At 36.9% G+C, this 12,866-nt stretch overlaps 1 protein-coding gene and 1 pseudogene across 2 annotated transcripts; both read left to right on the top strand.

Annotated features, from left to right (window-relative positions):
* The first annotated feature begins 4,420 nt into the window (after positions 1–4,420).
* LOC125478561 lies at positions 4,421–5,528 on the top strand (annotated as a pseudogene).
* A 3,705-nt stretch (positions 5,529–9,233) lies between these two features.
* Positions 9,234–12,866, top strand: LOC103947573 (protein trichome birefringence-like 10). Of its 2 annotated transcripts, none has more exons than XM_009358490.3 (4): positions 9,234–9,956; positions 10,950–11,339; positions 11,589–11,747; positions 11,990–12,866. In XM_009358490.3, the coding sequence occupies exons 1-4, from the start codon at positions 9,541–9,543 to the stop codon at positions 12,327–12,329; spliced, it is 1,305 nt and encodes a 434-aa protein (XP_009356765.2). In that variant the 5' UTR covers positions 9,234–9,540; the 3' UTR covers positions 12,330–12,866. The 2 variants fall into 2 exon arrangements, with proteins under 2 accessions (XP_009356765.2, XP_048442813.1); XM_048586856.1 differs by having other exon boundaries at positions 11,919–12,056.

Genomic DNA, 12,866 nt, shown 5'->3' with positions numbered 1-12,866 from the left:
ATCCTAAATCGTTGCTATAAATTTTCCGGGGACCCCTCGTACTCGAGCATGAGGTCTGTGTAGGTTGCAGTGGCTGTCTTCTTCTCGGAGAAGATGACCGCCCACGGAGAAGAAAGAAATAGGGACCTTTCCTGCCTCTCTCCTCCTTGCTTCTGCCATGGTCTCATCCGTCGGTGCCACCCACTTCTCCTCCAACCTTTCTCTGTCGTCTGGCGGGGGCAGTATATAAGCCCAAACTTTCCCAAATTATTTCAACCATCTTAGTAATTTTTCTTATGGGTGAAATTTCCTTCATAAGGTTAGTAAGATGGATATGATCTGTCATGGGTTGGTGAAATTTGGTGATGGAGCTACCATGGCTTCGGGAGAATGGGGAGGGAAGCGGTTGGTGGAGGTATGGCAGCTTTGTTCTTAGTGAGAGAAAAGGTGGATGTTTGGAAACTAGTAAAAGAGAAAAATGGTGTGTTTGGTTAGAAAGATAGTGGGAGTTTGGGGAGAGTTTTATTTGACCGGTGTTTTAAATTGGGGTGTGCTATCCACACACCCTTTTAATTTGCGGCCGTCGGATCGACTAAATTAAAGAAGATCAAATGACAGAAATAAACAAAGAGTGTGTGAGAAGCAAACAGGGGTGTGTGAATAGCACACCCCTTTAAATTTAGTGCTTCATATTAGATAATCAATAACTTAGGTACTCCCTAGTAACTTATGAAACCTTGTAATGGACACTTGAATTATGATTTTGTAATTTGTAATATTCTTTTGTATATGATTTTTGAATGAAATGTATTATATTTAAATTTTCAATGTTATTTTTGTCTATAATTTTTTTGACCTTTATAATTGGGACCCCCCGAGTTTAAAATCCTGGATCCGCCACTGCATATGGGCACACACAAAGTGTGAGAAATTTTTTTATTTTTGTTTTTGAAATAGAAGGAGAGAGGAAGAGAGTGGTAGAGAATGTAGGAGTGGAAAGTTTTTTTTTTTTTTTTTTTTTTTTCTCTCTAAATTAGAGACATGATAGGATTACATGTAGGTAAGGCTTTGAAATAAAAACAGCAAAATTTGGTTGTGTAAAATTACATTTATGTCTCATATTTCTTATTCATATTCTGCTTTAATTAGAGGGTTAAACTGGTAATTTCATAGGGTTTTGGTTGACAATTAGTGTTTTATTAATTAGTATAGAAGATTATCGGATTCTGCCATCTGGGTTCCTCAAGGGTTCCTGCCTTTCTCACATTAGAAACCTCAAAAAAAATCAAAGGTTGAATCCTTGATTATGTTTGGAGCTTCTTTGTTGTTCGTGTGAGCTCATGGCAATGAGGTTAGTAAAACAAAACCCAGTTCCCCCCTCTCCGTTTCTTAATGTTGATTAGGCAAATGATTAGTTTCTTACGATGTATAGACATGGACACAGAAATAAGACACGATATAGTAAGGATACGATATAAAAGCGTTTGAAAAGCATTGAAATTTTAACTTATATAACAAAAGGGAGCAACAAGAAAGCATATCGAGATTATAACTTGGTACTTGTCTGAAGGACTAGAGCTGTTTTCTTGCCCCTCAAGATTTTCACCCTGCCCACCTTCTAATTGGGTTTGGTCTTTACTAGTTGTAGTACTTGATCATATATGTCGTAAGCGTGCGCGTACCACATTGACTAGAGTAGATTTGCTTCTCCTATGCACGTAAGTTCGAATCACCTTCCCACAATGTAGATTAGTTTAAAGTAAAATATTGCATGCATCAAAAAGATGAAGTAGATGCCTCATGTGCCCGAGGTATGATCAAATCCATGTTGTTCTTGTTTCTCCTTATATTTTGGGTCTGTAGACATCGAAATTTCAGTAAAACAAATGTTCACCAATGCATTAAAGTTTTGACGTGTCAAGGCATACATGGCATACGCCACGTGTTGTACAAATTGTACACATGGCGTGTGACTCAACAAAATAGGAAGAAATACCCTTGAAGGATTAAACAAGTTTTTCTTCTCATTTTGGGCAATGACAAGGCAAGTACATTTCAATCCATTGAGGATCAAAACAAGTTTTTCTTCTCATGTTGGGCAATGACAAGGCAATCACACTTCAATCCATTACGGATCAAAGCAAGTTTTTCTCATTTGGGCAATGACAAAGCATACACATTTCAAGTTTAAAATGGTGTTAAGTGGGAAATTAGGCCATAAGTTAGACCACTTCAAGTTTAAAATGGTATTAAGTGGGAAATTAGGCCATAAGTTAGACCACTTCAAGTTTAAAATGGTATTAAGTGGGAAATTAGGCCATAAGTTACACCACTTCAATTTCAATATTGCATTAAGTGGGAAAATTAGGCAATGGTGCTTGGAAAGAAAAAAAATATTTTGTGGTGGTGATTCATTCTCAAAGCCTATAAATAGGCTTCTCCATCAAGGTATCAAGCATCAACCAATTCACAAATACATTTCTCTATTCCCAAATTGGAGGGGGAACACACCAAAACCTTGAAGCCTTGAAGCTCTAAAGCTCTCAAGAAAATCCCGAAGGATCAAGAAAGCAATCTTCGTTCTTCGTCAAATCCTCCTTCAAGATCAAGCCCCAACGGCCCTTGAAGAACTCCCACCAACTCAAGATCAAGCCCCGACGGCCCCTTGAAGAAAGTGTTCATCATTCATCATTCATCATCCGTTCATCCTAAGATCAACCAATTCACAAATACATTTCTTTACTCCCAAATTGGAAGAGAATTCCCCAAATCCTTGAAGCTTTGAAACTCCAAAGCTTCCAACCATCCAAATTCCCAAGAAAAGCCAACACACACCAAAACCAATTCACAAATACATTTCTCTACACACCAAAACCTTGAAGCCTTAAAGTTCTAAAGCTCTCAAGAAAATCCCGAAGGATCAAGAAAGCAATCTTCGTTCTTCGTCAAATCCTCCTTCAAGATCAAGCCCCAACGGCCCTTGAAGAACTCCCACCAACTCAAGATCAAGCCCCGACGGCCCCTTGAAGAAAGTGTTCATCATTCATCATTCATCATCCGTTCATCCTTAGATCAAGCCCCGACGGCCCTTTGGATCAACAACTCATCCATCAACCTTTAAGATCAAGCCCAAAAGCCCTTGAAGAAATCCATACACCCATTCTTCAAGATTAAGCCCAACGCCCCTTGAAGATCCGTTCATCAACTGTTCATCCTTAGATCAAGCCCCGACGGCCCTTTGGATCAACAACTCATCCATCAACCTTCAAGATCAAGCCCAAAAGCCCTTGAAGAAATCCATACACCCATTCTTCAAGATTAAGCCCAACGCCCTTTGAAGATCTGTTCATCAACTGTTCATCCTTAAATCAAGCCCCGACGGCCCTTTGGATCAACAACTCATCCACAAACCTACACCCTACGAAGATAGAATCAGAGGACCAAATTTGAGAGAGATCGTAACCCCAAAATCATAAACACAAAAATATTATTTTGTACACGTTATTCTTGTTTCTTGTTTCAAGGAATTTCCGTGTTCACAGGGTCATGAGCTTTTAAAAGCTAAAGAACAAAATGTTCTTGGGTTACTTCTTGTTCCGCATTTTAGTTTATTGCAACCAGTCATGTTTGGGAATGCGTACGTGCATCTTTAGAAGCTTTGGTGATGAAGAACAGTATTTTCGAGAGAGACATTTCGTGATTTTTGTTCTTCCCTAAATCCGGATTTGTAATGTTTCGCGACTTTATGGCTACACTTAATCGCACAACAACGTCCCTCGTTCAATATGCAAGTATTTTCTTTCCTAAAGTTTTCTTGTAATCGCTTGCACGTTGGCAACTTAGGCACTAACATCTACTTATCGTCATAACCCCTTAACCTTGTTGCTTTACTGTTTTCATAATCGGTTTGTAATACGATGTAAGTGGCCTTTGCTCCTCTCTTGTATCTCTGTCGTTTTTACTTCACTTTCGAGAGTGAAGAGAACAACGGTTGGATATTAGATTTAGTCGGGGAGTTCTTAATATTGGAAGGAATGTAATTCTTGGTTACAAAGCTTCTGCTTAAGGAAGTTTCAGGCTTGAAACTCTTAGAGAATATTTGAATTAGTGTGTGATTTTCTGTTTTCTCCGTTTCTTGTTGTCTAGTTTCTTTGTTTTTCGATGCTTCTTTCTTTGGCAGCCCTTCAATTACAACTAGACGAGGTTACTCATAGTCATAGAACCTGTAACGAGTCCCATGGCGGTTGTTGATTAGCTCTTGTTACTTTCCAAAAACTCCAGGTGAAGCACATTACGTTTTGCCACTTGATTTTTATGGCAATTGATGATACAACTTGTCTTACTATTTTGTGATTATCTTCGTGTCAGATAACACATAAACTGTGATTGTCGAGAGATCTTGTTGAATTTTGACATTTGCTTTGTTTCCGTGATGATCAGAGATCTGTTGCAAACGTCAGTTGCACAAGTCGAGAATATGGCATCTTTGAACACAGACCTTTCCTACGAAGTATTGAAGCGTCTTGACGGACCAGCTTTGGCTAGTGCAGCATTCTGTTCCATCTCAAAGGAAGAAAGATTGTGGGAATATGTCTGCTCTTCTAAGTGGCCTTCCACTAATCGGGAAGACGTCAAGAGTTCGATTCTATCCATTGGTGGATTCCGAAAGTTCTATGCAGATTGTTTTCCCCCTTACTGTAACAAGGAAGTTTCCAAGTATCGACGGAATGACTACCTCGAGTATCCTGAAGAATGGACTGAGGCTGAACACTACGGTGACATGGATGAATTCGAAAGTATTTCACCATCGGATTTTGGTTCTCTTGTGGATATCAGGTATAAGGACAAAATAATCGGCTCAATGTTCTTTGGGGCATTCCGCATACAGATGGCTTCAATGGTTGTTTCTACAACTGCGATCTTCTAACTCATGCAGATACAGATTATGACAACGATGGTGAAGTTTTCCTCTCCGCTGCTAATGGATCTACCACCGATCGCATCAATGGAGACAGAAAAGAGGGATGGGAAGTTATGGAGGGGGCTGCGAGATGGACTCCAGCTTAGTTGGATTGTTGCAAATAGAAAAATAAAGCAAGCCGCTAATCTTGCTTGCTGTTACCCTCTTGGCGGTCAAAGACATTGGCCAACGGACAAGGATTTCGTGATGCTGTTTGGATCCCTTCTTCCCGCCATAGACATCCTTCCTTGCCAAGTGGTAGAACGCATCCTCAGTTTGAAGCTCAGAGTGATTTGCACCGAAGGTGAAGGTGTTCAGACAACTCTCAAGTTAACGTAACTAAGCATGCAGTTCGAAGACATGGAAGACAACTACTTCAACGGAAGAAACAGTTTTGCTTATATGCTCAAGGAAGCGCTGAGCTGCCGCGGAACAAAAACTACAGCGAAGTTCTCGAGTCCTGTCACTTGTACTGAAGGTACAGAACGAGCTGAAAGAGGAGAAGATGAGGAACGAGAGCCGGTTAGATCGGCTTTGTATCTTGACCGGCATTGCCGCGTTGGTATCGTTCTGTTACTATGTTTTGTGAACAAACAAAAGTGCTCTAAGAAAACATTCCACGTTCGTACTCTTCGATTGAAATTTTGTTTCTAAAAATGGAAGGTTTTTGTTCTTATAATTGTTCCTATGCATACGAACCTCGTGATTGAGCAAAGGAAAAATAAGCATAAATAGACTTGTTGATAATAATCGAAAAATAAATTGAATGGACACTGAACTTCAATTTGTATACGGTTTATTTTTTAGTTTATACTATTTCCGAGTATTGTTTTCTAATTAAAAGTTCATAATTAAGTTGGTTCAAGTAGTGTACTTTACTCTTCACTCAAGTTTGAATTTTTTATTTATTTTATAATTTAGATAAATTTATTGTAGATTATCGCTCGTGTATGAAAATACTAGTAGTACTAAGACCTACTCCAACCCTTAGAGCAAAACTCAAATTTTAGGTCCTAAACTAACCCTTGAACCAAATATGAGTTTTTCCACAAAAATTTAGGCTAGAATTCATCCTATGTTAGTGAACTGGCCTACCATATATGCATATTTTTTTTAGTTTTATGTTTATAGATTAAGTGAATCCAACAACAAAGATATAATTTAATCAAATCCAACGGTAAAGAAAGATCTAATGATCCAAAATTTAAATCCAACGGTTAAAATAATTTAAAAAAAAATTCTTTCATGTATTCCATATTCTTTTGTAGTGTTTCTTGAGTTTCATGGTGTCGGTTTAGCAATTTTTCAATATTTATAGGAATATAAATATTTATAGGTTAAAATGTTCATAAAATTAAGTTAGGATAATCAACATAATTTTTTTTGAAAGTTACTTTAAGAAAATGATCCTAAATTCATTATTTAAGAATCTAGGGCTAAAAATTTAACTAGAAGATTTGGAGTAGAAAAACTGTTTTTTGATTAAAACCTAAATTTTCTGAATTAAAAATTTAAGATTTTAACCTAAAGATTGAAGATCGTCTAAAAGAACTTTGTGCCTATTTGTCTTGATTTTCTAGAGGAAAAATGAATGGGCTTTTGCAAGAACTCAAATCCAATACGTTTGGGCTTTACCGTTTGTGGGGCAATTCTCAATTTTTTGGGCGTTCGTTTTTCTTTTTCTTTTTCTCCAAAATTTTATTTTCTTTCAATTTAGTCGGTTATTTTTCCAAATTTATATGTGAAGGGGACAAAAGAAAGTGAGGGGGAAGTGCTGTTCAATTATTATCAAGAAAATGGAGTCCATTAAATAATTAATTAATAACTAAGTGCAATTACACGTGTTGCGATAGAAGCTGTCTCCATGGTTGGACAGGTCATAAATATATTCCTTTTTTTTATTCCCTCGATCAGCGCCACATGCGACGGCTGTCATGTCAATGTCACGTCTCTCGTATTTTATTTTCATAATATTTTAATATTGATACAAAAATTAACATTAAATTATGAGATAACAAATAATTAATTAAGAGTATTTTTTTTGGAGAGCCCCTTAGCATTCCTTAATAACTGTATTTATTGTGAGATAATTTCAAACAAACCCTACGTAATCTCTACCGGGACTTTGGTTAAATTATAGAATGCTCTTGTAATTGTAATACCATTAAACTCATGTTTGTGTAAGTTGAACTTAAAACCTTGCACTTATAAATAAAAAAACGGAGTTTAGTTTACACTTATGTTTTAGTCTTTTGTTCATATGCCCATCTTTAATTCGGGTTATCGAGTTGAGTAATTAAAAACAAACCGAATAAGATTAAATATGAGCGGATAAGAAAATAACGTTCGTTCAGCTCGTAGCAATTCCATTAGTTCTCCAGGTGAAGGAACATTAGACATTTCATCTTTTGAAACCAACACTTTTGATGTTATTTGACGTACAATAATTTATATATGTCTATTATGGATCTGAACTCCTGGGGATCCATAAACCTTGTGAATCTTATTAACCAAAGTGATACGACTTTGCACTATATTCAACTCAACACCAATCATAAATCCCCAAGAATTCTTATTATGCACTCGTTCCAACCCTCAAATCTCTATGTGTTTATCATTTCACACGAAAGAGTAACACTAAATTGTAGAATTCAGTGATGAATTTGTAACCTATTGAATTTGTGCATATTATAATCAAATTCTTCTTTTCATTTTAAAAAAGGAATGTAAAGTATGTACTTTATTTATAGTCAAGGAATAATACTAGAAGTGCTCATAAATTAGTATGCAGGCCTACATTCTTTAGGTGGTCAAGCAAAAAAATACGAAAGGCTGCATAATTTAATTATTTTTTTTGTCAAGCATACTTTAATGATTTGGGTTGGCCCCAATTTAAAAAAATGTGGGGGCATTAGAGCAAATAAACTATTTTGTCAATCTCACTCAGATCCTTCAATGCCACATCTCCTTCTTTTGTGTTCAGCTTTGTTCCCATCAAATTTGGATCCCGTCGTGTCCTGGCCTAAGACCAAGAAATTCAAGTTATTGGCTTGTGTAAAAGAAAAATTAGATTCTTAAGTTCATGTGAAGTGGACCAGTGAAATGAGTTAATAAATATCGTCGAATTCAATTCGAATGATCAGAATTATCTAGTTCTTGAGATCTGGATAGTAAGATCTGAAGTGAACCTTAATCCGTTCTTACCTACTATTTATTTTTTAATGATTGTTTCAATCAAATTGTCATTTTATTTCTTTTTTCAAATTGTCATTTTAATTTGTGAGTGTCCTAATTTGTCATCATTGTCCTTGTTTGTCAATTTTTGAGAAAGACAGGTCCATTCACTATTATTGATAAAGTAGAAGGATGCCTAGACAATAAGAGAATCACATATTCACATGAATGAAAAGTCTCCATTCATGTCTAAACGTGGCCCCCATAGCTAAATTATCTTTTAATTTCTCATGAATTAAAATTTTAAACAATTTTGTCTTATTGATTTTTCGAAATTAATTTATCATCATCCTGATGCTGTTTAATTTTTTTTTATCCAAAATACATCATGTGTCTCGTACATGATTTGTATTTAAGGTTATTTCGAACTTTTGACCTTCTTTGCACAAGCAATTTACTTCTTTTTAGTACAAACTCTTAAATTTTAGCTAATTAAAAAAACATGTCGTGTTCGCTTAAAAAGCTTACGGTGAACTAATAAAAAGTATATTAGACTTAATAATATAAAGTTGTGGCTAATTGTAAACTTTGAAAATTCAACATAATCAATTATGTCCATAGAAAACGTCAACAATCATGGCCATCTTTTTCATTTCATTGGTACCTTATAAAAATATGTCCATTGCCTGATCGTGTTCAAAATCAAAGGCACCAAGTTATGAGAAAATCTTGTTTAAATGCACAACATTTTCAACTGATTTCCATCAAATTCCATGATTTTTAGAGATAATAAAATACAATAGGGTGATATGACAAATTAATTTTGAGCTTACCAAAGTAATGAGGTGTTGAAATATCTAAAATAACCATGAACATACATCATTACTTTTTTTTTTTTTTGAACAAAAATCATTACTTACTTTAAATGAAAGATTTAACAAAATTAGAGTGAGTTAATGAATCAGTGTCATAACGTTAATATAACAAATCGCTTAAAATTTCAATTTATATAATAAATTAAAAAAATATAAATAAATTCTTATGACATTTTAAAAAGTTTCCCACTACCGTTACCAAGAATCTGAATTTCCGAAACTACCCATTTCTTTCTCTCTGTAAACCAACCGGTAAAAAACCACCGCCACCATTTCAAACGCTTCAATCCTCCCATTCTTCCTGCAATAAACTCAAAATATTAACTTTGATGTGATATCAGAAGAAAAACCAATTCGAAAAATGTCTTCCTTTAGCCACTAATGCATACCTTCTCAGTTTCTCTCTCCTCCTCTCTTTCAGACCCCACTTCTTCTTCCTTTCTCTCTCTGGAAGTCTAAAGCTCCCATCTTTTCAAAACCCCTTTTCTTATTGGACCATTTCTCCAACCCGCACCACGCCCACGAACTCTCAATGCTCCATTTTGCACAGAAATGGCGGATAACAATCCCACGCCTCCGCACCAAACAGAGGAAAACACAGTGACTCACTTGGACTTCTTAAAGAAACTCAAAAGCTCCAACCCTCTGGAACCTTTTCTGGGAATTCTTGGGTTCTTCCTGGTCGCTCTTCTCTTCGTCGGCTGCTTATCCTACTTGGATTACCGTACAGTTTTCAGTGGGATTTTGGGGCTACCATCAAAAGGGAATGGACGGTTTGGATTTCTTGACGAAAGCGCTGACGGGTGTGATGTGTTTGATGGGAATTGGGTTTGGGATGAGAGCTATCCGTTGTACGAGTCACAGAACTGTAGCTTTTTAGATGAAGGGTTCAGATGTTCTGAGAATGGCAGGCCTGATAATTTCTACACCAAGTGGCGTTGGCAGCCCAAAGATTGCACCTTGCCCAGGTACTTCTTTACCATTCTGTTTCTTTAACCGTGTCCGAATCGCCTCATCGGCTATCAGAGTAGTTTAGAATATCGCGTTGTCGGAAGATAAAGAAAGAAACTTGATTAAGTATCATATCTATGTTGGTTTTGGTGATGTTTAGATTAAAGGTTCAGTGCTCGTAGAAGCTTCCTGGAATCAGCAGCCTAATTGGAATTTAGTTCATTGATTTGGTGAACAGATAAATTTTATCACTAACTGGAATTTAATTTATTCATTTGTCCATTACTAATTTGGAATTTTGGGTTGGTTCCCTGTTTATTTTTTTGTTAATTTCTTTTAATCGAGCGATATTCTAATTAATCCAAACCACGCGGAGGTGATTCGAACTTGGATTGGTACCATTCTCAATTGACGTTCTTGTTATTTTCTGTGTGAATGAATTTGATTTTTTGTGGAGGTTGGTGGGTGTGCCTCTTTTGTTTACTAGCTGCTCACCCGTGAACCATTATTGCCTTTCGGCTTTGTCAACTTTTTCAGTGTTCAAACTGTTCAAGTTGTGAGTAAGTTCTCTGTTTTCCCTTTTGTTTTGTCATCTGGTTTCATTTTATGCTTTTCCAATTTGGAGGTTTTGTTTTCATTTGATTACAATTCGAGTGAGTCGAAAAAGATTACAGAATATTATATTAGATATTTTCGTCTATAATCGCGAAGTTTAATCATAACTACAACGATAATTGAGTGACCTTTAGTATTTAAGATGATGATAATGATGATGGTACACCGAATACTCTCTAACTGAGTACATTGTAGTTGTTCCGTTCGGTTTCATTAATGTTGTGGTTCAACTTCAATTTCAATGATAAGTGCTATACTCTGTACTAATGGTTTCTTACTATGATCAACCTCTTGGTTCTTCAAACCAAAGGGTTTTTAATGGTTGTCAAATGCTCTTCTAACAAATTAGATTGGACAAGATCTTATGTTCGGTTTCTCTCTTGTCTTAAGAACAGGTTCGATGCAGGGAAGATGTTGGACAAGCTTCGGAACCGGCGTGTTGTATTTGTTGGTGACTCAATTGGAAGGAACCAATGGGAGTCTCTTCTCTGCATGCTCTCCTCTGCAGTTACTAACAAGACTTCAATCTATGAAGTGAATGGGAATCCAATCACAAAGCATTCGGGGTTCTTGGTATTCAAGTTTGAGGACTTCAACTGCACTGTGGAATACTACAGAGCACCATTTTTAGTCTTTCAGGGCCACCCTCCTGCTGGCGCTCCAGAAAACGTGAAGATGACCTTAAGGGTGGATCAACTGGAAAGGACTTCCAGGCAGTGGAGAGATGCGGATATGCTGATTCTCAACGCAGGGCATTGGTGGAATTATGAAAAGACCATACGAGAGTAAATCCTGCATACTTTCTCCTACAACTTTTTTGTTAGTTTTCATTACATATCTAGTTCTTATTGATAGCCTATGCAAACTTTTCACACAAACTAGAGGTGGAAAGTTTACAACGATTTTGTGATTTAAGGAACTTTTAAATTTTAATTGTTTGGTTGAATAAGGATTCATAATTCTCAAGCGGAGAAAAGTGTATGTGTATGATTCATAAGGTCATGTCTGATCTTTGGAATTTCATGACTTGTCAGTGGTTGCTACTTCCAAGAAGGGAACGAGGTGAAGATGAATATGACTGTGGAAACAGCATTTCGTAGATCGTTAGATACTGTGATTGATTGGATTGGCAATGAAGTGAACATGAGCAAGTCTTATGTCCTCTTTCGAACTTATGCTCCCGTGCATTTCAGGTTTGCTCCGTCATTTTTGTTGCCAGTCTCATTGATAGATCATTTTTTGCTTTCAATTTGACTTTGCACTTTAGGGTTCTCTGTGTTTTTTCATTTGCTTGTATACGCTTTAGGCATCAGAACATATAGCAATACCGTAAACGTTCACACATTTTCACTTAATGTGTTTAGGGAAATGTTGCTTTTAGTTTTTACCGCATATGCATAACCGAGCACTGATCAATAGGATGTGGATGTAACAGTGGTGGTGATTGGAATACTGGTGGTGGTTGTCAGTTGGAGAAACTACCTGGATTAGGTTTGTCACCCAATTCATCTGAAAGTGTTTACAAGACTATCTTTGATCTCATATCAGAGCGTTCAAATGAGTCACATGTTAGGAAACTGGATTTGCTCAATGTGACGAACATGTCTTTGTGGAGAAAAGATGGCCATGCCTCTATATACTATCTAGGGCCTGAGACTGGACCAGCCTCCGTCCACCATCAAGACTGCAGCCACTGGTGCCTCCCAGGTGTGCCTGATTCATGGAACGAGCTACTGTATGCACTCTTCCTTAAACGGGAATCCAGTTGCGCATGAAACTCAACCAAATCTTCGGAATTTACATTGTGAGTAGTATTAAAAACTTCCTGCGATGATGATCACATAAGGACTTCAGCACACAAAAGGGTGGAAAAAACGGGAACATTTTGTTGACGCTCTTGCTATCACATTCACCGGAAGAACTCTGGCATGTAACAAAGAGAGTTCGGTGGTACTGTTAGCATCTTCATTTTTCTTGAGCATTCGACGGGTTTTGCTTAACGAGGGGAAGATTAGAACACAAGATTACTGGATGTTTGCTAAGCTAACATGTAAAGCTGGGATTCATTGATCGGTAAGAATTCAAGTCACTTTGGATGCTTTTGTAGGATAATTGTTTGCAGTAGATGCGTCATCTCTGGAACCGAAGGACGGAAGTTGATTTACGGAGCACGCTAAACTCGCGGGATGCAAGTAGAAAGAGATGATGAGGCAAGCGTGATACTAGTTATACATGTACACATGGTTTTACTTATATTCACAGAATGTAATCACACAAGTTTACAGCAAAATTTTTGAAATTTACAGCTCTCA

This window comes from the organism of the source record quoted next, unplaced genomic scaffold (genome assembly GCF_019419815.1).
Source record: "Pyrus x bretschneideri cultivar Hongxiangsu unplaced genomic scaffold, Pyrus_bretschneideri_v1 Contig25, whole genome shotgun sequence".
NCBI lineage: Eukaryota > Viridiplantae > Streptophyta > Magnoliopsida > Rosales > Rosaceae > Pyrus > Pyrus x bretschneideri.
The sequence above is the reverse complement of the archived record's forward strand: the minus strand, read 5'-3'. Positions and strand labels throughout refer to the sequence as shown.